Source organism: Xenopus laevis, chromosome 3S (genome assembly GCF_017654675.1).
Source record: "Xenopus laevis strain J_2021 chromosome 3S, Xenopus_laevis_v10.1, whole genome shotgun sequence".
In the NCBI taxonomy this organism is placed as follows: Eukaryota; Metazoa; Chordata; class Amphibia; order Anura; family Pipidae; genus Xenopus; species Xenopus laevis.
Window position 1 is genome coordinate 59,772,098 of NC_054376.1, and position 24,898 is coordinate 59,796,995.

Below are 24,898 nucleotides of genomic sequence, written 5' to 3' on the forward strand. Positions count from 1 at the left end.
TGTGAAAAAAATAACATTTTTATGGCAGAGTTTGTTGGTTGTCTGATCATACCATGTTATGCTATTGTATTACTTTGCAGCTGTGAAGTTTGGTCGTATGTCCAAAAAGCAGAGGGACAGTTTGTATGCAGAGGTACAGAAACATCGCATGCAGCAACAGAGAGACCACCAGCAGCCACCAGGAGAGGCGGAACCTTTGAATCCTGCAGGTTATGGGCTAACCCTAAATGGTCTCACTGAACTTCATGATGACTTAGGTGGATATATGGAAGAAGAAAGCAAAAATGATTCAGCTGTTTATTTAGATATCCAGCCATCCCCTGATCAGTCAGGCCTGGATGTTAATGGCATAAAACCAGAGCCCCTATGTGACTATACACCTGCATCTTCTTTCTTTCCATATTGCTCCTTCACCAATGGCGAGACATCTCCAACAATTTCTATGGCAGAACTTGGTGAGTTGATATAGGATTAAAGTTTCTTGCTATACTCAGTCTTGCCCAGATACTTATCGAGCAATATTACTGCCAGGTAGTTAACAAGTTTATAACTTTCCTACTAGGGATGCTTTAAAGGAATTGATCATTTGAATGTTCCAAATTTTTTATGGCCAAAACTGTCAAATCTGACTAGGGAATTGTTTTCGAGATTTATCATACTCTGGCCCTTTAAGTACTCAAATTCAACCATTTGCCACCGAAAACCTCCTGAATTGCTGTTTCAGTCCATGGAGGATGTCCTGGGATTAATTTGGAGTTGTTTGCACCCTTCCTGACATTCAAGTTTTTTTTCGGGGACAAAAAACTCTTATCAAGTTTTTCTCAGAGAAAATGTTTTTGGGTCCATCATATTTACCCGAGTTCTACAAAATAATTATTTTTAATTGATTTTGAGTTCATGGGAGTTATTAAAAACCCATATAAATTCGAAATACGACCTTTGATAAATGTGCCTTCCCATGTTCCAAGTACAAGCACCCCTGGAACATTATCTAATTTAATGTTTTGTTGCAAATGAACATTTACCCAGTTATTCCGGGTTATAACCAGGTTATTCAAAAATATAAAAAGCTTGGCACCTAAAAGCTGCAGAGCGTGTTTTTTTATTTTGTCAGGAAAAAAATATCTGCAGCAAGCCAAGGTATTTGGATGTGGAAACCAAAAGTAAATCGGCCCCTGTAACTGTACTTTGTTTTTATTTGTATTGAATATTATATTGATCCTTGTTTGTTCTATTAAATTATCGTTCTGCCGTACATCTCTGCATACATATGTAGTGTTATATAAATAAAAATATTTAAAAGTGGTGTATTGAGGCAAAACTGACGTTTTAGTTGGACTTCCAGCCTTCCTCAAGTTACAGAAAAAAAAGAGTGGGCCAGAGATAAACAGTGTATGGCAAGAAACACTCTAAGGGGCAGATTTAAATGTGAGATTAGAACTCACTACAGAAAAACTCATCCAGTTTCTAGTCATTCCTGTGGGATTTTTAGATGCATATTTATCAAATGGTGAATTCTATAGGGCCATTCACTAATAATCCAATTTCTATTTTTTCCATGAATCTCAATTCATGCTTTTTCTGTTTTTCTTAAAACCTCTAAAATTTGAGATTTATTAAGTATAAAAACAACGAAAACCTCTAATACAAAAATTCACCAAGTAAAGTTTGTCACGGTCTTATAAAAGTCACTGGAAGCTGCACTGATCTGATTGGACAGCTTTTAATCAATTTGGACTCTTGAGGTTTTTGAAAAAGAAAATTTTTCCGCTATAGTATTATAGTAAGTTTTCGAGGTATTCATAATTATTTTTCCGATCATTCATCGTTTTATTTGTTCATACTTTTTATATTCAGATTTTTTAATAAATCCCATGACATTTGTGAATGTTAGTTGCGGTTTCAAAAACCTCTAAAACCACTAAAATGAGAATTTTTAGAAACAAGTCTCCAACTTTCACCCACTGATCAATTTGATAAATACACTTCTAAAATCCCATAGGAATGAATAGAAAGTGGATGAGTATGCCTGTTGTGAGCTCTAATCTCACATTTTGAAAAAAGTACTTTACATTCAGTACTTGAGCGTAGATTGAGATGTTCATTCTTTTGATAAGACCCCAGAAAAGGTTGTCATTTAAAATACTATAAAGCATTACTGTACTTTTTATTCCCTTATGAAGAAAATGTGGCTTAAAGGAGAACTAAACCCCTTCGGTGCTAAAATCCCTCCCTCCTTCCCCCCCACCGGGCAAATGCCCCAAAGTTGCTACTTACCCCTTGGCGCAGGTCCTGTCCACAGAGTTCACAGACGCCATCTTCTCCTGTGCGGTCCTCTTCCTGGATTGCCCGGCGTTTGGCGGCGCATACGCAGTAGAGCTGAACCGGACAAATGTTTGTACTGCGCATGCGCCGACAAACGCCGGGCAATCCAGGAAGAAGACCGCACGGGAGAAGATGGTGCCTGTAAACTCTGTGGACAGGACCTGGGCCAAGGGGTAAGTAGCAATTTAGGGGCATTTGCCCGGGGGGGGGTAGGTAGGCCAGGGGGGAGGAGGGAGGGGGGCAACACAGGGGAGGGGGAGGGATTTTAGCGCCGAAGGGGTTGACTTCTCCTTTAACTCAGAAGTATGTTAATAAGAACAAAGATGAAAGCATTTAAAAACAAGGGCAACTGCTGATACAGTATTTCATACATTTATTTCATGCTAAATAAAATGCTAATATTTAAAAAATGTAGACCAATTGGATATTGTATCAGAATATCACAGTGTACATGATACAGACAGCAGGACAGATACACAGTTGTAAGCTCACCAACCAAACCTTCAAAACTACAGAGAAAACTCCCCTGACCTCTCCTGATATTTCTGTTAAATAGGTGGTGATGTTTTTCACTTAAAACATGATTGAAATCTAGCATGTTGGTAAAAATTTGTTTCATTTAGCTAGTAATATGCAAGAGGAAGTTACATTTGCCAGAAAAGAGCCATTGCTTTAGGGACATGTAACAATTTCAGCTATTTGAATGCATGGAATACCCTAGAGTTACATTGTTTTTCTTCCAGTGAAACCCCACATTAGGCTCATGTTTTTTAAGCATGTTCACAGTGGTATGCCAATAAACTAATTTTATCCTGCGGTGAAAGAATGAGAAAATATAATTGATCTGGATGGATCAGATATTTTTTCATTCATATTCCAATAAATATGTAAGCTCCCAGTTAAAGGCACCGCTGATTATGAGCAATATATAATTGTGGAACTTGAAATGCTGTATCTTGAAAGACCTTTATCAGTTTTAAAGGATAACATAGATGTACACCTATGTGGCAGGTAACAATAGAAAGCATGATTCAGAATCATCGGATCAGATTCATTCTTGGTTACAAGGTGAAAATAGTTGAAAGAATGCATTTGTACTTTAACGGACTATAATTATTGTGACCTTAGTAGATACTCCTACCTTTATTATTTTCCCTTCTCTCCTTCTGTCTCAGAACATCTTGCTCAGAATATCTCTAAGTCCCACATGGAGACTTGCCAGTATTTACGGGAAGAGCTTCAGCAGCTTATGTGGCAGACTTTCCTTCAGGAAGAGATTGATAACTACCAGAGCAAGGTAAGGGGCACAGATAGAAGGCAGGATGCCAAAATCTTGTGATGAGCTGAGCTGCAATATATATCATGTTAATCTTGTTTTGCCCCAGTGCTGCTGTTCTCAAAAGACTTAAAAGATTTTTAGGGATAAAACACCCATAATATTTGTCTATCAGCATATGTTTGCAGGGAATCTGTATAAAATAGACTTAAAGGAGAAGAAAAGTTTAAAGTAAGCTTTATCAGAAAGGTCTATATGCATGCACTAGTAAACTCTTAAAGTAATGCTGCTCTGAGTTCTCTGTCAAAAGAAACACTGCATTTCTTTCCTTCTATTGTATACACATGGACTTCCGTATCAGACTTCCTGCTTTCATCTTAAACCTCCAGGCCACGGGCTTGAGCATGATCAGTTTGCTCCTCTTCTCCTCCCTGCTGTAATCTGAGCCCAGAGCTATGACTGAGCAGGGAGAGGCTAAGACAGGAGGTGGTGTCACATCAAGCTAATATACCAGCTGCTATCTTGAGGGCCAAAATGATATACCATGAAAGTCTAATGTAGCAATTTTTTGTAATTGTCAGAATATAACTCTGCCAATATTTCTACAGTTTTTCTGTAAATATTCTGTTTCACAGTGTTATAAATAGACCCCCTAATGACCCTGTTACATGAACCTTTCTATGACCCTGTTACATAAACCTTTCTGCTGAGTTTTAAGGCACAGATTGATGTTTTGCTCTAGGATTTTCTATTTAAAACCTCTTATTCCAATTGAGGAGATCCAAATCGTCTATATATTCTTGATATCTTTGTCACCATGCTTGACAGTAGGTTCTTACAGTGTTAATGTTTTGCTGAAGGACTGTTACACAAAGTTACAGATTTGATTCATATGTCTATGTAATGTTATTCCAGATGTCTGGTGGCTTATCCAGATGCTCTTTGGGGAACATGGGAAGGGCAGCATGTTCTTTTTAGAGGGCATTTTTTTAATCTTTGTGTCCTCTTCTGAAAAACATTACTCTTGGCTTGTTTTACTTATGGTTAATGCATACTGATGATACTGTACCGTCAGGATGAGCAGAACATTATTATTTTGTTAAATCTCTTTTTATGTTAAAAATGAACTATGGCAAAAAATGGGCATTTAATACAAGTAAGTTTCATGTTATGAATATAAAAAAACGACATATATATTATAAAAATAATCCATTCAAATATCTGTACTGTTTCTAAAATCATCATGTTAATTACCCACCTCTCAGCAGTCTCTCTTCATTCAGGATTTTGATTAACAGTTAGGTCTAATAAATCTTAGGAGGGGAGGCTGCCATTGCCTGTAAGGTGGTTTACAGCTCACTCTTTCAAAACAAATAACATCTTCTGAGTAACGCAAGCCCCCCAAAGATGTATTACAGTGTTGCAAAACAGCTGATAAAAGCTGCTAGAGGAGAATTGAGTCCTGTCAGACCCAGATAACAAAGGCATAAGCAAACAACCTGCTTTCAATAGCCATTACATTTAGGAACAACTTTAAAACCATTGAAAATCTTGATTAGATTTGGAAAGTTACTTTCCTTTATATTTTTGTTTATGCAAAAGAGGCTGTGGAAAGAGGTGGAAGACTGCTTTACAAAAAGGTGATAAACAGACATTCCTGTTTATTGTTGTGAACACTAAAGCTGGCCAAAGACGCAATAATCCGATCGTACAAATCATCGTACGATCGGGCTTCCCCATCTCCCGACCTGCCTTTAACCATTCCGATCAAATAAAGTAGAAAAGAAGAGATCAGCCGATGTTCTGCCCCTGACAGCAATCGTATGAAAGTTATGTCCGATCAAAGCTAGTGACAGTCTCCCACTGAAAAATCGTACGATCGGCAATACACGCAGAGATATTACCCACAGCCGACAGAAATCTTTTAACCTGTCCGATCGACCAAACGACCGATCTCCGCCGGACACAAAATGTTGGGACTCTCCACACACGGTACACACCGAAAATCTGATCTTTGTGTCTATGGCAAGCTTAACTCAGTAAATGTATTCACATATGGTGAATATATAAGCAAGTTTAAAAACGTACAACATTAAAATGATTCACTTGTCAGACAAGAAATAGACTAACGTTTTCTGCTGCCAAGTGCTGTTCAAAACGTAAAACATTTTTGCAGTTTTTATTAAATTATATTATGAATCTTTATTACGTGTATTTTAAGACAGTTGTCCATACCATGTGCTATACAAGTATGATTGCTAATGTTTTATAATATAGGTTGGTTTTAATATGACTGAAATATATTCAAAAGAATATTAAAGCAAAGACTTTTTGTTTGAGAATTTACTTTGCCTTGTTTTTTCAACATAGCAGCGGGAAGTGATGTGGCAGCTTTGTGCTGTGAAGATCACAGAGGCAATTCAGTATGTGGTGGAGTTTGCCAAACGCATTGATGGATTTATGGAATTGTGTCAAAATGACCAAATAGTGTTGCTGAAAGCAGGTATATATGTGATTTACCATTAATCACACCGCAAAAAGACAAATCCTGATAGAACCAATTTAATTTCTTCCATAGATGAATACGTTTCTACATGCTCAATTAAGTGATGTTTTTTCCATATATTTTCCATTTATTATAGTTGTGATTATTAAGACAATAGGGGGGTTTCTTAAACTGACTCTTTTAAAGATTAAAAATACACGTATTTACCATTCACTTAGCTTTACAGTTGACTAAGAACAGGCTACTCGGAGTTACAGCATAATTGCGCACGTAAGTCAGCTGTTTGCAAGTAGCACACAAAACAATCTGGGTATTACATGGGTTGACCATGGGCACAAATTACTCATCTCTCTATTTCCTGCATGTACAAAAAATAGAATACACAGGGACAGTGCACAAAGAATACATTATCTAGTATTATACAGTTAATCAGTCCATTACTTTGAATGTCGATTAAACACCTTCATCAACAGTCTGAACCAAATCAGCAAAAAAATGTTAGTACCGCCATTCTCTTACTTGCTCACTGTTAGCCCCACAGCATTAATTTATATAACACTTGTGACAGCTTACAATCCTCAGTGGGTATCACTCACAACAAACTTTGTGCTCTAACCTGAGCATAATGCCCTAGTCCTGCTACTGCATTTCAACAGACCCTGGAAATTTAATCCCTCCTGCACAGTATCTACACTTTTAGATAATCACCATATAGAGGTGTTGTCTTTTTATATTTATTTAAGTATTTCAATTATGGTGTGGTTTTATACCCCAGCTTTTAAGTATGTTTAGCCACCCCCAAGTAACAGACAGGAATCACAGTCCTGTATGGGTGTCTCAGCTGCCAGAGCTTCTATACATGTGCAGTCATACTTTGTCTGATCAGTGCTTTTCTTTTCTGAGACTTGAAGTTAGTTAAATATTTGCTGTGGATAAATGGGTGGTATGGGAAGGAGAGGGGATTCTTACACATAAACCCAGCACTGCAAGGAAATAATGCTGACCACAAAGCCGCTGTTAGCACTGGTTAGCATTATTACTATTAAAGTGTCTGTGTATCTACATTCAACATCAACAACAGCAATATGTAAACGCAAAGGAACATACATTTCCTATGAAACATTTCTCTGCAGCCATTCACAATCCTCAATGTACCATTGTAATAGCAAATTATTGTTTTAAACTTAAAGTAGTATACTCAAGCACCTTCTGCCCTTTTATGTACAAATTCAGCCATTTATTACCATTTATAAGCTGTCTCCAAGCGAAACCAATACAATGAAATGAACAGAAAGTGTATTTTAAATTAATTTATTACTCCGACTCTGACCTGCCTTTTTCTCTTTGCCCTGCAGGCTCTTTAGAAGTTGTATTTATCAGAATGTGTCGTGCCTTTGATTCACAGAATAACACAGTCTATTTTGATGGCAAATATGCTGGCATAGAGGTCTTCAAAGCCCTAGGTAAGTTTTCCTCACATGTACAATTATTGTGTACAAACACGGCCACCATGTCTACATTTCATTTTGTATCCCTGCTTGTGAAAGCCAAATTATTAAAGGGGATCTATCAAGAAAAATAAATATAAGCTCCATCATACTGCAATAAGAAACATTCTAAATACAATCAATTAAATATTTTGTGTGTGTATATATATATATATATATATATATATATATATATTCAAGGAACCAGCACTCCCATATAAAACTTCAATTATTTATTGTGTTGTACCAATGTCCAATGTTTGGTCCTTGTTAGGACCTTTCTCAAGGTCGATACAAAACCATTTCGACCAATCTTAAATAACATTACATATTCAAATTCTCCAATCAGTGCTTGATATCCAAATTTATCAATTAAGTGATTTATCAATTAAGTGATTTGTATCTTGTGACCGACCATCTTTACCTTAGTGGCATAAAAACATTGCTTGATTGATGTTAGAGATCTCATCAGTAACAACAGTATACAATGTTACATGATTATGCTATTGGGTTACAATGTTATTTAACCTTTTTAATAATGAGAACATTGTTTTCATATGGAATGTATGTATTTATAAGAAAATATTTAATTGGGGGTTACTAATGATGTGATAATGCTGCAGTTGTTGATTTCCCTCCAGTTTGTGGTTTTAAGGCATGTCCATAGTAGATTTTGGCACTTTGAGAAAGGCCTTTGGGTCTTAAGCCATTTTATTAATTATCTTCACTTTCCCTCTCTCAGCATCTGTTTCTCTTCATTCTGTCTTCATGCAAAGCACTGCGTATCTTGTCAGCGCTATATAAATAAATGATAATGCAGCAGCAGTTGGGTGTCAGATATTCATTGACAGTTAGATCCAATATATCTTATGGGGGGGGGGGGTTCCTCTCCTAGCAGATGTATTAGAGCTCACTGAATAAATGATTCCAGTACAAACAAAATCTGCATTTTGCACAAATCCTGCATATAGAGAGACATGATGTCTGGTCTAATAGAGTGAGCTCTAATACATCTTCTAAGCAAAAGGAGCCCCCTATAGGATGTATTGGATCTAACTGTCAATGAATATCTGACACCCAACTCCTGAATCAAGACAGAATGAATAAAAACAGATGCTGAGAGAGGGACAGTGAAGATATACTTGATTATTTTAGAAACTGATTATATTTAGAAAGCTTCTTATTTCAGTATGCTGAAGCTTATATTAAATTAAAATTTTTGCAATAGTTTCCTTTTAAATTGATCATCTATTTAAAGCTTCTTCCTGAATTCTTTGAAGTCTTTTCTTTCAAATATACTTATTTCTGTTTTTGCACATTTTACTGATCTTAGTTCTGACATGTCCTACCACTATAACATACATGAGAGCTCTTGTGGGTTATACACATTATCATTGACTGCTTGTCATTATAATAGTTGTGCTATTAAATTCAAGTTTTGTTGCTAATACCTGGCAATTTGTTTTCGAATATAACTGGGAAATGCTGATATTTCTTAGATGCATTTTGTAGGTGTGTACAAAATAAATCTCTATTGCATGCTGCACTCTACTGGGCTGATTTCTTTCACTCACATCTACAAACCATTGTTCTGCAGGATGTGAAGACTTTATAAGTTGTGTCTTTGAGTTTGGGAAGAGTTTGTGCTCTCTACATTTAACAGAGGATGAGATTGCCCTTTTCTCTGCCTTTGTTCTGATGTCTGGAGGTATGTTTCATTGTCACACTAATTTGAGTGTCATATATTGCTCTTATGCCAATGTCTTTGGGCACTTTGCACAGGTCCAGGTTTTATTTAATGAGTTTAAATCGGGAAATGATAGTGCCACTATATTGCTTTCATTTGTAATATAAATGTAAAATAAAACTAGAAAAGGAAACCAAAGTAACATTTTAGTATCAATTGAAGAGGATGAGGCATTAGTAAGGTAATTAACTATTTTGCAACATATTAGTTGTAACAAATATTTAGGCTGTATCCAGTCCATCATTTGCTGTCTTTATCCCACTGACTCCACCTGAACTGTTGTTATTATTTCCTAAAAGGCAAGCAAGCAATATAAATATCAAATATACACTATACATATACAATACAATATACATCTTAGAGAATTATAATTAGAATCATAATTGACTGTTCATTTTGCATGGTTTGCTTGCTGGCTTTACCTTTACTTTATTCTGAAATACGTTTTTAAGACATACAGTATTTGCGCAAGGTTAGGCCTATACAAAGAGCAATAATTATAGAAGTATTTATGATTATTTATATGAGTAACAAATGTGTTTGAAAAATTGTGGTTTTATGACTTAAAAGAGAAATACCAAAAAATTATAATTTAATATAATATTCATCTCACTCCCAAAGACTCACTTTTGGGGGGGGGTCACCTTTGCCTTGATGATGTATTAAAGCTCCCTCTTTTCCAAATCACCAGAAATACTCTCTCTCACAACATACAGGGTGTGTCTGGAGTCATTCAGGGGCACTCCGCCAATGAGGCGAGCTGAGATGGCAGAGAGGTTTCCAGGGGTGGCAAAAAGCCGATCCGGTACATTTGAGAGCCGAATTTCCGGGTTTTAAACCAGAAATTCGGCTGTACTATCGCGAGAGAGCGCAATTGCGCTCTCTGCATTAGTGTTCCTGCCTCCCCTCCCGACAGGTAAGCTGGCGAGGGGGGGAGCGTCATTGCAGATGGCTCATTCTACAGAATCGGCACTGGATTCATTTGTATTGTTTGTACTGGAGTCAGCTATTTGAGTTAGCTCACCTGCTGGGAAAGGAAGCCCCCTAAAAGATGTATTAGACTTACCTGTAACAAAAAACTGACCCCAGACTTTTGCATGGAGAGAGTCATAGGAGTACTACTTTTTTACCCAAGAACAGTCCCACAAAACATGTCTGGCTTTCTAAATCCGTATGTCAATCACATGGTGGACTATGCGTGTTTCCACTTTGTGGGGAGGTAGGGGGCATTTTGTGGATACTCTTCTACTATCACTGGTGCAATAACTTTGAAAATTGCAAAAAGATTTTTACAGACATTAAAGGAATTGTTCAGTAGGTATGAGACCTGTTATCCAGAATGCTCGGGACCTAGGGTCTTACGGTTAACGGATCTTTCATACCTTAAGTCTACTCACTTAGAGCTTATAAGGCGAGCTGTGTCCTACTTTGGGAATCATTCTTTTTTGTGTAGGCACTTTCTAGCCATGCGTTTATTTTAACATTTAACTTTGCACTGCCTCAGTTTTTATTATAGAAAGTTTTACCAACTGATGGATTGATTGATTTGTATATATATATATATATATATATATATATATATATATATATATATATATATATATATATATATATATATATATATATATATATACAAAGAAGAAGGTAAGCACTCACAGGTCTTAAAATGTTCAAAAGTGAAAATTTATTGAAGAATTTTTTCTGACGTTTCGGCTAAACCTATAGCCTTTCTCTTTGAGAAAGGCTATAGGTTTAGCCGAAACGTCAGAAAAAATTCTTCAATAAATTTTCACTTTTTGAACATTTTAAGACCTGTGAGTGCTTACCTTCTTCTTTGTATATCCTACCATTTTGGCGCAGCACCCAGGCACTTTATACCCTACAGACGAGTAGTGCCGGCCCTCTTTGGACACTATATATATATATATATATATATATATATATATATATATATATAATCACAAAGAAAGAACCGCACTCACAGGTCTTGTCAATGGTGAAAAAAATGCAAAAAACTTTTATTTCAACGTTTCGGCGCAATGACTTGGGCCGTCTTCAGGAAGTGAAAGTCATTGCGCCGAAACGTTGAAATAAAAGTTTTTTGCATTTTTTTCACCATTGACAAGACCTGTGAGTGCGGTTCTTTCTTTGTGATTGTTATGCAATTATCCACTAGGATCAAGAGTGCACCATTTATATATATATAATTAAATATTTAATAAAGTACCCCCTATTGTAAAATATAAGGATATTATAAGCCACAGAGGAGTTCCATGACCATATAAAAGCACAAGGCCGAAGGCTGAGTGCTTTTATACAAGTCATGGAACTCCGAGGTAACTTCTAATATCCTCATATTTTCCAACAAAGGGGTACTTTATTTATTATAATACACAAGTTTTAGTGAGTCACATGACAAAAATGACATCACTACTCACCATTTATAAGGATATAATTTACAAGATAATCAAGGCTTTTGTGTAGTATATATATATATATATAGCACAAAATGACAGCACTCCGAGGAATTTTACAGCCGAAACAACAAAAGAATGATCAAAGTTAAGGTTTATTTAATCGAACGTTTCGGCTCCGTACTAGAGCCTTCGTCAGGGGAAAGATGAAGGCTCTAGTACTGAGCCAAAATGTTGGATCAGTACCTCAACTTTGATCATTCTTTGGTTGTTTTGGCTGTAAAATTCCACGGAGTGCTGTCATCTTGTGCTTTATTTATTATATGGACTGGCACCCAGGTAATAGTGAACTTTGGGTTGTGCGTTCCTTTCATTGCTAATATATCTTTCTGTATTGGGTTACTATCTATGCATTGTAATTTTATATTGTGTTGTGCCTCCATGTGATTGTATGAGCTCGATTATTGCAATAATCTTTTTTTAATAAATTGTGGTTCTTCTCTTAATTAGACCTAAATTTGCTTATTTATACTGTATGAGTCAAATCAAATTCTGATCCTTATATTTTAGATTATTGCATGCCAACAGCCACAAAAATTTGGGAAAAAATTCGCACAAAAATTGTGCAAAAAATTCGCTAGTGACAGCTTTTTTTTTCTATTAGACCGATCATGGCTTCAGGAGAAAATGAAGATTGAGAAGCTCCAGCAAAAGATTCAACTGACCCTACAGCATGTTTTGCAGAAAAATCACCGTGAGGATGGTATTCTGACAAAGGTGAATTAATATGAAATCTCACAAACTACATTAAATTTATATCAGTTTGATTAACTTGTTTTCTCTGCCAAAATAATTTGCAACTCAATAAATTGGTAATCTTTAATGCTGGCTGCTTTTCACTTGAACATGATAAACACGGAATGAATGATATTTATTAGGTTACACGTATATCCATTGTTGTTCCATGGACGCTTTATGTAATATATATTATTTGGCTGTGTAATAATAATAACAATAATAATCATCATTAATTAGCTGGATTAACTATGGAGGACTTGTATATATTCTAGTATGTGTACTGTTACATTCTACATGTATAGCATTTTAAAATATATTTTGCAAATGGTAAATCTAAGAAAAAAGGGGAAGCACATTTTATAGTGAAGGTAGGACAATTTTTGGGAGGTTTATTTTTACACTTTGTGGAGGACAGGGTGGACAAACCTGCAGGCCCCAGAGGAGTAAAAGCAAATTATTTTGAGAATTTGCTGCACCCCTAACTTACCCAGCATAACAAATGCTGTTTCCATTTTTGGTTAAACTGGTTTGGAATAGGGATGCACCGAATCCACTCTTTTGGATTCGGCCGAACCCCTGAATCCTAATTTGCAAATTTATTACTTCCTTGTTTTGTGATAAAAAGACACGCGATTTCCCTCCCTGCCCATAATTTGCATATGCAAATTAGGTCGGCCAGGCAGAAGGATTCAGCCGAATCTGAATCCTGCTGAAGAAAGCCTAATCCTGGCCGAATCCTGAACCGAATCCTGGATTCGGTGCATCCCTAATTTGGAATACTGTAAAACACTGCACTCTTCAAATTTGAAAGAAGATTTTGCTGCATCGAAGGTCAGTAGTAGCTCTGAAAGAAACCACCACTGTGATGGATTGTATATAAAAATGTCATTTGTTTCTTGTTTTCCAGTTAATATGCAAAGTCTCAACACTGCGTGCATTATGTGGACGGCATGCAGAGAAACTCATGGCATTCAAAGCAATATACCCAGACATCATCAGGCATCACTTTCCACCACTCTACAAGGAACTTTTTACCTCTGAATATGAACCAGCAATGCAACTGGATGGATAGACAAACCATTAGGCTAATATCTGGATTACCCACCTGCATAAAAATACATTTGCACACATTACATGTGCATGTAAACAGAAAGGCGGAACCAAGACACTTTACACAAACCTGAGTCAGTGGGGAAGGTGATGGCTGCCATGATCAGACTTTTGTCCTTGCCCTTCTATCCCACCAATCAGGTTTATTGTTTACAAAAGGCTAATGAAAGAGCTTAAGGACCAACTGCAGGGCAGGCTATTAAGCTAGAACCACTCCTGCATTTTAATCATGAGACTTCTTAGGTCTCTAGCAATACAAGTAAAATATTTATATATAAATAAATATATGTATTACAGGGTATGTGGGCATGAACATTTTTTTTTTTTTTTTTTTTTTTTTTTTTTAGGATATGGAGATATTGTTTAAAGTTTAGGGGCCAGATTTAGTTTATCTGGTCTGAATCAATAAGGCACTTTTCTGGATTTGTTTTGCACCGTTTTCTTATTTCCTGATGCGCGCTCCCTTGTTTAGTGAAATGTGTTTGGCTGTTTCTTTTCCCTCTTTGCTTGTTTTTTTTCTTTCAAATGCACATCTGAAATTTGAGACTTAGTGAAAAAGCAATAGATACTGGAGGAAGATGGCATAGAGGTAATTGCTGCTGTTTTTCTCTGACTGAGGACAGAAAATACAGCTGGTCCAGTTAGTGTGTAGAATAAATGTTTGGGTGTTGCAAGGAGTTATATAAGTCTTGAGTGAGATGAAAGTAATTCCTTCATAATAATGAATGGATCTTCTGATAAGCTAGGCATTTGGATGTGTAAAGGAACAAAAAAGCTGAGGTCACCTTGTGTTTCACGTGGTAAATGTCAAATGTATCCATTAGGTGTCACTGTATCACTTTGCCTTGGGAAGGCCACCTATAAGCAGCCACTTGGAATTATTGCAGGTTACAAACCAATCAATTCGAGTTTTTGGGACAATTCCTAGCGGGGAAAAAAAAATAGAAAACCTCTAAAAGTGTGAATTGATTTAGAGCGTTCCAATTGGTTCAGCGCAGCTCCCATTGACTTCTATAGGACCTCGAGAAGTTTTACCTGCCGATGTTTTGTTAAGAGGTTTTCAAGTTTTTTTTACACTTAATAAATCTCCAATTTTTAAAACTTTTTTTTAAAAAAATTAGAAAACCACAACTTTTTAGAGATTCATGGAAAAAAATCAAAAGTCGATTGTTAGTAAATGACCCCCTTAGGGTTTCTATCTTTTCTACAAAAAATACAGTTAATAACATTGGCATAAAGCTTCATTTTTGCTGGGCAGGTGGCAACCTTACCTACTAACTAAACTCTTAACTTTCTGCCTGTCAGTAAGTTTCTGACAGCAAAGGTTTAAACATATCAACATTTATCAAAGCAGATAGCTGTGAATTTACCCTGCAATCTGCCTTGGCTCATAAAAGAAATAGGAAATATTATGTGAGTTCTAACCATATTAACAGTCTGGTAAAAACATACTAACCTTTAATACATTATATTTTATAATATGGTAATTAATGATAATTAGAAGATGTCTAATCAGTGATTGGCTTTTTTTCAGCCAAAAACATTAGATTGCAAAACATTAGATTGGTTGTCATGGGTTTTTGCTTAGGTGCAGATCTGCCCACTATTAACAGATGTTAAGGGGCCCTTTTTTTTGAAGATCCTAGCTGGCAAGGAGACCATATCATAATAAAACAAATTAGCTCCTAATGACAGACCAGAATAGAAAAATATGGACCTAAAATTTTAGATTTAACACACGTGAGCATATTTTGCCATTTGTATCTATCCATTCAGCATTAGAGAAAGGCCTCACAAGCACCTGGCACACAATATAGTCATTTTTAGATGCAGAGTAATACTAATGTGTTAGACTTGTTTCCAGTGGAAACAGACATTCAACTGTAGAAACAAACTTTTTTTTTTAATTTCCTGTTTTATCTTATGAACAGACTATGAAATAAGAACAAGATAAAATGCAATGACAGAATTATCCTTGTTGCCTTACTCCTAAAATGGCTACAGTAAAGGTATGAGCTGACACACCATAGTCCACCAAAAGCTTTTTGAATGTGTCTTGAAAGACTGCTTGTTTTCTGCAGCCTGGGCATTGGCTGATGCATTTTGTGCCCTTTGCTGGACTCTTATATTCACTTGTTTCTTGACTGGATTGGTTTTCTGCCTCCCCAAGTTGTGGTTTTTTGGCCTCTGCACCCAGACCCAAAGTCTTACAAGCGGAATCCTGTACTTAATGTTTAAGAGAGCATTGAGTGTTTTTCTGCTTGGTATTACCCCTGAAATGCACTTTATATTTTCCAGTCTAAACTGATCACTAAAGCTCTTATACAGTATGTGCATTTCTGTTCCTAATTTAATAAGGAGAAAGCAGTATCCCAGACACTCTCTGTTATGAAAGACCATTGCAAATGAGGGACACATGTAAATGCATTAAAATATCTCAAATAATCCATGCCTGCAAATTACCCAAAGCTATAAAACATGTCATTTATTTAATCTCAGGAATTGTATGATACTTGCTTAACTTGAACCTTTTTGTAGCACTTGGTAACTCAGTGAACAAGAAGTGATGCCTTGAAACGGCTCCTTTGTGTTCTTCATGTTAGATATCACTATAGAGACTTTCAGTATTATACATGGAGCAGCAAATAGAAGCAACAGCTTGTGCTACAGTACTGCACTCCTCTATATATCTTTTGCACTAACAGCATTGTTAACAGTATCATTATGGTTTAACTCCATGGTGCTACGCTCTTTACCAGGGCATGGAGAGTATCTGAAAGAAAATATTGTTGGTAGAAGTCGTTTATTAAGTGATAGATATTTGTACACAAGTGATGGCCAACATGTATTTGAATAAGAACTAAATTTGCCAATAGAAATGATCACCAGGCCAACAACAGATTGTAATAAGGCCTTATACAGTCCTGTCAGAAAAGGACAACACCGATTTCCAGCCATATTATCAGTCAGACAGGCAGCCTTTTGGCCCCATACTATAAATGGTCTGGCTTCTATGCCCAGGTTAAAGGTCACTGGTATACGTCCCCAAATATCCTTGATAGTAAAATCAGCATTCCCCTCAAGTCTCACACTAAATGACCTCAGACTGGTCCCTTACTAGGAGAACAAGCCACCCATTGTAGGAAACAGTGATCTAGTTGTGTTCAGGGCTTTAAGTTGGAAAAACTTGTGCCATCTTTAAAGGAGAACAAATACCATTTTACAATCAGGGTTCCAAAACGTAGGCACCCCCATGTGACTACTTTTACTTAAATGACACCCCAGGCCGGTGGTCCTATCAGCAGAAAACTGCATCGGCCTGAGGTTCTTCTAGTGAGCACCATGGAGCGATCCTCTTCCTGCTGCTTCAGTTTTCAAATTTACGCGGCAGACGCATGTGCAGTAGAGCGAAATAGGCGGCTTTTACGTTAAAGTTCTGCTTTTTGCTCTACTGCGCATGGGCAGCCATGAGAAGACATGAAGAAGCAAGAAGAGGATCTCTCCATGGTGCTTGCTAGAAGAACCCCAGGCCAGTGCCATTTTCTGCTGATAGGAGCACTGGCCCGGGGTGTCAGGTAAGTAAAATTAGTGACTTGGGGGTGACTAACTTTTGGCACCCCCAAAGGTTAAATGGTATCCATTCTCCTTTAATGAAAACGAGTTGCTGCCTCCGAGTAACCACTCAGAATGAGCTCATGGCTTACATTTGTTCCTTTGTGCATTGTGCAATAGCTTTGTCTAATCAATTTGTGTGACTGTGTCTGTGTTTGGCTGCTTTCATAAGTGTTACACTGAGTATAAAGTGGGTATGGAAGAAAATAATATTTAATATAATGCCTGGACCACTTTAGACAGCTTAATAATAAAATTCTATTTTTGTAACCCTTGTATAAATATTAATATTTAACGGCACTTGAAATATTCCTGCAATAATAATGTGATTTGTGTAGCATATGTACTGGAAAAAAAAAACAGATTTTTGTAATGTGAAAAAAAAATAGATCCTGAATGATTATTGTACACATTTTGTAAGAAAAAAAAATGTAGTGTAAATCTTTGTATTTTGATGACATTTGTCTCTGGTTAAAAGAGAAACTAAACTAAAAAAAGAAATGTTTCATGTTCTTAAATGTGCCATAGCCAAAATCTAATTTTACTTACGCTCTGAGATTATTGTAATGCCATTTTCATGACATGATGTAAGAATGAATGTGCGGCATTTTACAGTAGCGCCGAGTAGCACAATTTAAATTCAACCCTAAACAGAATCTTATGGAGAGGTGTTTTTGCAGAACAAAACTTGAAACTGTCATTGTCTCCTTTGATTTGTATTGTACCCCATCCCAGATCTTTCTTATGTGTTTTTTTTTTTTTGTTCTGTACATTTGTGGTCAGTTCTGTTTGAACTAAATTATAGCAGAACCAACGCTGTCTCTTTAACTGTGGCTTTGAGAGTTGTTAATGATTTCTCAGGCCTTTGATGTTACCAAAATATTGCCAAGACTTGTTTAGCTGTAACGTGTTTAAAGAAAACGACTGGAACGCCTGAGACAATAAATCCAGTTTGGAATGCATCTAATTTTATACATTTGATTTGCCATCACTAAAAATCTAAGATACAGAAGGGATCAAAGGTTTGGAGATCAACTATTTTCCTTGACTTCTCAACTCTTTTATTGTTTTCTAAAGCAGAGTACATAATGGTGGCTATGTGGGTTGTACTCAGTATTTCTGTAGGTTGCTGCATGTTTATTTTGCATATGCTATTATAGTTGGCTGTATTTGCTTTAGAACATTCCATGTGTATTTTTCAAATTTTGTGTGCACTTTCTAACATAACTGTTCCAATGTGCGATATGTATATAGAACAACTGACAATGCATATGTTAAAAAAGCACATTCTGACACTCGTGTACCTCTGTATGTAAATCAATTTAGGTAGTGTATATGTATAAAATATATAACCACAAAATGGAGGAGCACCCACATGACCATTCAACAGCTTGACTGGGTACAGGTACAGAAGTGTAGCAAACCAGAGTATTGCACTCTTTACTGATGACTGTAGTACTCTGCAGTCATTTCATATATATATATATATATATATATATATATATATATATATATATATATATATATACCTAAAAAGGCTCGAGTTTAGGAGCTGAAACGTCGCAATAAACTTAATGTCTTTTTTTCACTAAAGTCCTGTGAGTACAGTTACTTTTTTGGCTTTTATACATTTGGATATAACCAGCACCCAGGCAGTTGATTGTTGCCGGTCATCGGTGCACCAGCTTAAACTATATATATATATATATATATATATATATATATATATATATATATATATATATATATATATATATATATATATATATATAGTCAAACACAAGTCCTCTGCACTCAACCCATTATCAATATATTTAAGACAGAGACATTTTGTGCATACTGCTACTAAAAAATATATATATATACACACACACACACACACACACACAACAGTATTTCCTTTCCCTCAGGGATTGAACTACCCCTTCCATCCCAAATCATTCCAGTAGGCTGCTGGGTTTCAGACATACATGTCAACGTTTCTGATTATATAGAAGAAAATGTCAGGAGGCTTTTGTAGGTGCATAGAATCTGAATTCTTGAATATTGTATCTTTTAGCACTACAGTTCTCTGGATTCTTAGAAATGGATGCTTTTTACAGATTTCGTTTCTCAGGGCAGGTATAAAGTTGTAAAACTAATATATAAACTTTTATTGGACAAATAAATCGTCTGTTAGGCGTTAAATGGCTTGTGTAAGAAAAACTGCAGTTTGATAATGTTGTTTTTGATCATTTTAATGCCAGTGTGTTTCTTTATACATGAGCCTTTACATAATAATGGCAATTTAGCCCAACTGTTAACACCCTTCTGTATCTTCACAGAACCAGGGCTAGGCACCAGACTTCAGCCCCGCCCCGCAGCCTTCAATCAGTGCATGCAGAGATGGTACTGCTGTACTGCACATGCGCTGATGGCATAGGTTGAAACCCTATTAGCTGCAAAACAATGTTGGCTGCATTTAATGTTTAAATTACTTTTAGCATTAAAGGACATATAAAGCCTAGATTTTCCTACCATGTATATAAGTTGGGCATATATTGCCCTACCCAAGCAACATCATTTGTACTGCATATACCCCCTCCATTTTCCAGCGCAATCAGCAAACAGGACATATATGCTGTAAAGTTCATGCAATGCAGAATGCAGGTTTACACAGGCACAACATACTCAAGTTCTGCTGGGGTTGAGCACTGTAATGGTTAAGCTGAACTCATGAGAGGTGGTTAGGTGAAAAAAAAAAGGCTCAGCCAGCTAGATCTATGGGAACCAGCAATGCTATCTCTTCATTGGCTGTTAGACTGGAGGGTGTGAGCTGAGCTGAGATGAATTGAGCATGCTCAAGAGCGGACAGCCAAAGCAAATTCCTGAGGGAGGGGGCAGAGTGGGTTAGAGGAGGAGAAGGATTTCTAAGTGATTAAGGGGATGCTGCAGCCTTAACCTTTTAACAACCACAGTGATAGTTATCTAAAGATTTCAAAGAGGTTGTTCACTGATTAAATTTTTGTGGAGGGGGTTTATATGTCCTTACAGGTATGGTATTCCACCTTAAAGAAAAGACCTCTTATCCGGAAAATCCTGGCATGTCCAGTCATGATATTTCTACTTTGCACCGATTTTCCAGTCTTCTGGAATTAATACATTGTGCAGGTTTGCAAAAGCAACACTTTATACATTTTGTTTAGCGATTTCCAAATGGGTAAATTACCCATGTGTCTGGCTCACTTATATAAGGAAACCCCAAAAGTATACACTTATATAATGACAGGGCATGTGAAGTGTAAAGCAGAGTATAGTGTAGGGCTTGTATTATAATATATTTGGTTATAGTATGTTGTCTATTTAAGAAATGTATTTGTTTTAGATACATCCTTGCCCCTACCCAAGATGCCATTGTGGCATGCCACAAAAAGTGCCTTCCACAACAATCTATTCTTTGTCTTAAAGTGCACACTTAAATAAACTATTTAAGGGGTAGTGTAGTAAAAGTCACAAAGTATACACCAGGAAGCAGATGTATCAAAGGTCGAGGTGAATTTTCGAATGAAAAAAAATTTCAATTTCGAACTATTTTTTGTGTACTTCGACTAAGGAATAGTACAAATTGGATTTGAATTAGAAAATTCGAATATCGAAATGTATTATGTACTGTCTCTTTAAAAATTAGACTTCGACCATTCTCCATCTAAAACCTGCTGAATTGCTGTTTTAGCCTATGGGGGACCTCCTAGAAACTATTTGGAGTCAATTGGTGGACTTTGAAAAATCAAAGGTTTTTATTGGAAAAACTTTGAATCGAATTCGATCGAATGCTCGATTCCTTTGATTCATACGATTCAAATTCGGCCGAATATGGACCTATTCGATCGAAAACGGACCTATTCGACCAAAAAAAACTGTGTCTTAATTTCGGTTGGTCTTTTTGAATTTCGAAGTTTTTTCAATTCAAAATTCGACCCTTGATAAATATGCCCCCAGGTCTAGTGAATAGGAATGAGCAAAGTATTTTGCCGCAAAAAAAATACCCATTGTCAAATACCCAATTGTCACGTAGTTTAAAAATTGTAAATCGGAAAGCAGGTGACCCAAATGCTGCCTACTGATTAGTTGCCATGGGATATTAGACCTGGTGCAAACTTTGCAAATTGTATTATATTCGACCATCAATATCTTTATTGCTTGTATTTCTATACAAGCAAGGGTTGAAGGGCTCCCCTGCTCTCAGCTGTGTATATTTGCAGGCTGAGAGAAGTGGATCTGCTTCATGTCCCTGAATCTGAGTACACGCACGCACACACACAGCAGAGCTAAGTGGAATCAGTCTAAATACTTGAAAAGAGGCATCTCCATGCTGAGCTCACACAGGTGAATCAGATGCAAATGAATTGAGCAGGGACATGGAGTGGATCCGCATCTCTCAAACTGCAATAATTGCCTCACAGACTGAGAGCCGCTGAGCCCTTCAACCCATGTGCTCATGATCTTAAGGGCTCTTACTCACTGGCGTTCTGACCTGCGCTCCCCTGCGTTCCGTTTTTTGGCGTTCAGCCGCAGGGGAGCGCAGGAATAGACGCATGTCATTATTTGAAATGGGGCTGTACTCACTCAGGCGCGTGTAGGCGCCGAACGCAGGAAAAATGCAGCATGTTGCGTCTCAACCTGCATTCGGCGCCTACACGCGCCTGAGTGAGTACAGCCCCATTTCAAATAATGACATGCGTCTATTCCTGCGCTCCCCTGCGGCTGAACGCCAAAAAACGGAACGCAGGGGAGCGCAGGTCAGAACGCCAGTGAGTAAGAGCCCTAAAGGAGAATTCAAACCTGTACCCCCCACCCCACGTAGACCCCCCCCTCCCCGGGAAATACCAGGTCCTAGGTAAGCTGACTGGGAGATCTGCAATTTCCAACCAATTCGGCACATGCGCAGTTGTGGCAAACTGCTCCAACTGCGCATGTGCCGACATACCGATCTCCCAGTCAGTTTACAGAGGACCCGGAAGATGGATGCGTGGAACTCCGCTGGCAGAATCTGCACCGAGGGTCAAGTATAAAGTATGGGGCATCTCCCCGGGGGGGCAGTTAGCCTGAGGGGGAGGAGGGTCTACCTCGGGTGGGGGGGGTGCGGGGTTTTTTTTTTATACAAGGTTCAATTCTCCTTTAAGATTACAGCTATGCCATGATGGAGTGTTCACATTGTATTTAGATGAAGTGATTGCCTGTTTACCCATAACCCAACCCAAAAGTATTTTTTAAATCAGCAATATCCAGAATCTGACCGGAAGGCACATTTTGATCATTCCAATCTTCAGCATTTCCCTGTGGCCTGTGAGTCCTGTCAATAATATTCCATTACTCGTGTAACATATAGCGCTAACAGTGATGAGACAAACTAGCTATAACATCTGAACAATTTTTCATTGTATTTAATAAAACAGAACACTGCATACTGCAATTATTTTCCTTCCCCACCACAACAGCAAATTCATTTACTAGTCTAAAAATATTCAAAGGTTGAATTTTGGATTCATGTGAATTTTTTTAATTTGAATATACTCACAAGTCAGCTGGGAGGTTATTTAAGAAAAAATGTGAATGTCTAATATTCGATCGAATGATTCCGACCTGAAAATTTGATTCAATTTGTATTTGATTTGTATGAATTGAGTTTTTCTCCCGAAAAAAAAACTTGAATGTCAGGAAGGCTATTAACATCTCCAAATGGCTCAACGGACCTCCGTAAATGAACTCGGCAGGCTTTAGGTTGCGAATGTTTGAATTAAGATAGTTTCCGTAGTTGAGATGTGGTAAATCTCACATTCAAATTTACATTCAATTAGGGGGATTAAAATTTGAATGTGTGAATTTTTATACTTGAAAATTCGAATTTAGTATTCGACCCTTGATAAATCTGCCCCTAAGTGTATTCTTTGCTTCAGGAGTTAGTGTTACCTTTAGGGCTCTTACAGACGAGCGGTTTTACCTCGAAATACACACAAACACTAATGCTAACTTTTGATTTATTTTATTGTAAAAGAAAAGAGGGTATCATAAACCTATGATAGGTTTGTTCACTTGTTAACTGCTTTTCCTGCTCTAGGAGCCACACACCGCACACCCCATGTAAAATGTAAAGCACACAATTAGCGACCGCATACATACGCTCTCTGTTCGTGACATTGTCACATGACGTTTCCTGGATTGGCGGAAGTTCAAGCTGGGCCACGTTCATATCCATCATGGGCCGCAGTTTGGACACCCCTGCCTTAGAATGTAGAACTTCTCCCATACAAAACTGCACAAAACTGATTCTGCTGATTCTAGTTCAAGTATTACCATTCATGTTAGTTGGACAGGTTTTTACCTCCTCCATTCCAAACGCTCTTGCTTTATTTTTATGATCCATTAAATTGTATATTTGTAGTGCTGTGCATCGTTACACAGCTGTTTTTACTAAATAATAGCAAGCCATCTAGGCCCTGGGGCAGCATAGCAACTCCAACTATATTATACCATTTTATACCCAGTGCGTTTTGGTGCGTCTCAGGTTTGATTTCCGATTACAGCAAATCGCTTTCCATCAGTTTTGACATTATTTTGAATGAATCCAGTACAGAAGATGCAAACCCCTCCACAGACTAAAATGGACTGTATCATGTACTGCTGGACTGTAAATTTGCTGCAAAATCCCCATGTCAAAAGTGCTGAAGATTCCTTTGTACAATGTGGGTATATACAATAAAGGTGCAGCTGTGAGGTACATTGAGGGTGGTGGGTATGTTGGGTGGGTACATCCTGCAGAAATGGGATTCTGCAAAGGCTCCATAAAGACACTATGTATGAGACCAGTAAAACTGGAACAGAAATGCTGTTTTGTTACGTAAAATGTATCTGACATACACATATTGTACATGGAGAAACTGCAAATAATATATTCTAAAGGTAATGTCAATAAGCTATTGACCAATAAGCTATAAAGACCTTATATTCACATTATTATTTATTTAAAAATATTTTTGACATTACTGTCTGTGTTTTAAACAGGAAAGTCTCATAAAATACATCTGGAGAATAATGGCGCACATTTTTGCATATATTGTCGCATAAATATGTCTTAATTTCATTTTCTGCTACATTATGTAAAATACATTTAAGAATCTTTCCTAAAACAATATATATTTTTCTATAGCATTAGAGTTCGCCTCCTGTAAAGAGATCCAGTGCATCGGGTGCCCTACTATCCTGCTATATGCGATTGCTGTATACAAGCGGTGTTGTAAAAAAAGAGAAACACTCAGTTCCACTCTGCACGTGTGTGTCCCTCTCATGGGAGGCAGCTATACAGCATTGGTGCATCAAAGGCCTCACTAACAGGACTGGGTTATGGAATATTACTATATACTGTTTAAGATCTTTTTAATATGTTATATAATCTGTTCAAGGCCTGGCTGAGCCTTATCTTGTTAACCCTTTTGTGTTTCTCTTGTGTGGTGCTAGCTTATAGTATATATTTTGTGAACAAGAAATTGACCCCAACTTTCTGGGTCTGTTCATTCTGGCTGAATATATATACATACATACATATATATATTTATAAATATAATTTAAAAAGTTCTGCTCCTGTCC

At 37.1% G+C, this 24,898-nt stretch overlaps 1 protein-coding gene across 2 annotated transcripts in view; it reads left to right on the plus strand.

Moving 5' to 3' along the window:
• Positions 1 to 16,974, plus strand: part of rora.S (RAR related orphan receptor A S homeolog) — a 49,820-nt gene extending 32,846 nt beyond the window's left edge. For both annotated transcript variants that reach the window (XM_018255570.2, XM_018255571.2), the window contains 7 exons: positions 81 to 455; positions 3,501 to 3,622; positions 5,972 to 6,104; positions 7,463 to 7,570; positions 9,192 to 9,302; positions 12,420 to 12,532; positions 13,461 to 16,974. In XM_018255570.2, coding sequence (XP_018111059.1) covers positions 81 to 455; positions 3,501 to 3,622; positions 5,972 to 6,104; positions 7,463 to 7,570; positions 9,192 to 9,302; positions 12,420 to 12,532; positions 13,461 to 13,625 — 1,127 coding nt within the window. In that variant the 3' untranslated portion in view covers positions 13,626 to 16,974. The remainder of the gene's footprint in view (positions 1 to 80; positions 456 to 3,500; positions 3,623 to 5,971; positions 6,105 to 7,462; positions 7,571 to 9,191; positions 9,303 to 12,419; positions 12,533 to 13,460) is intronic.
• The last annotated feature ends 7,924 nt before the right edge of the window (positions 16,975 to 24,898 follow it).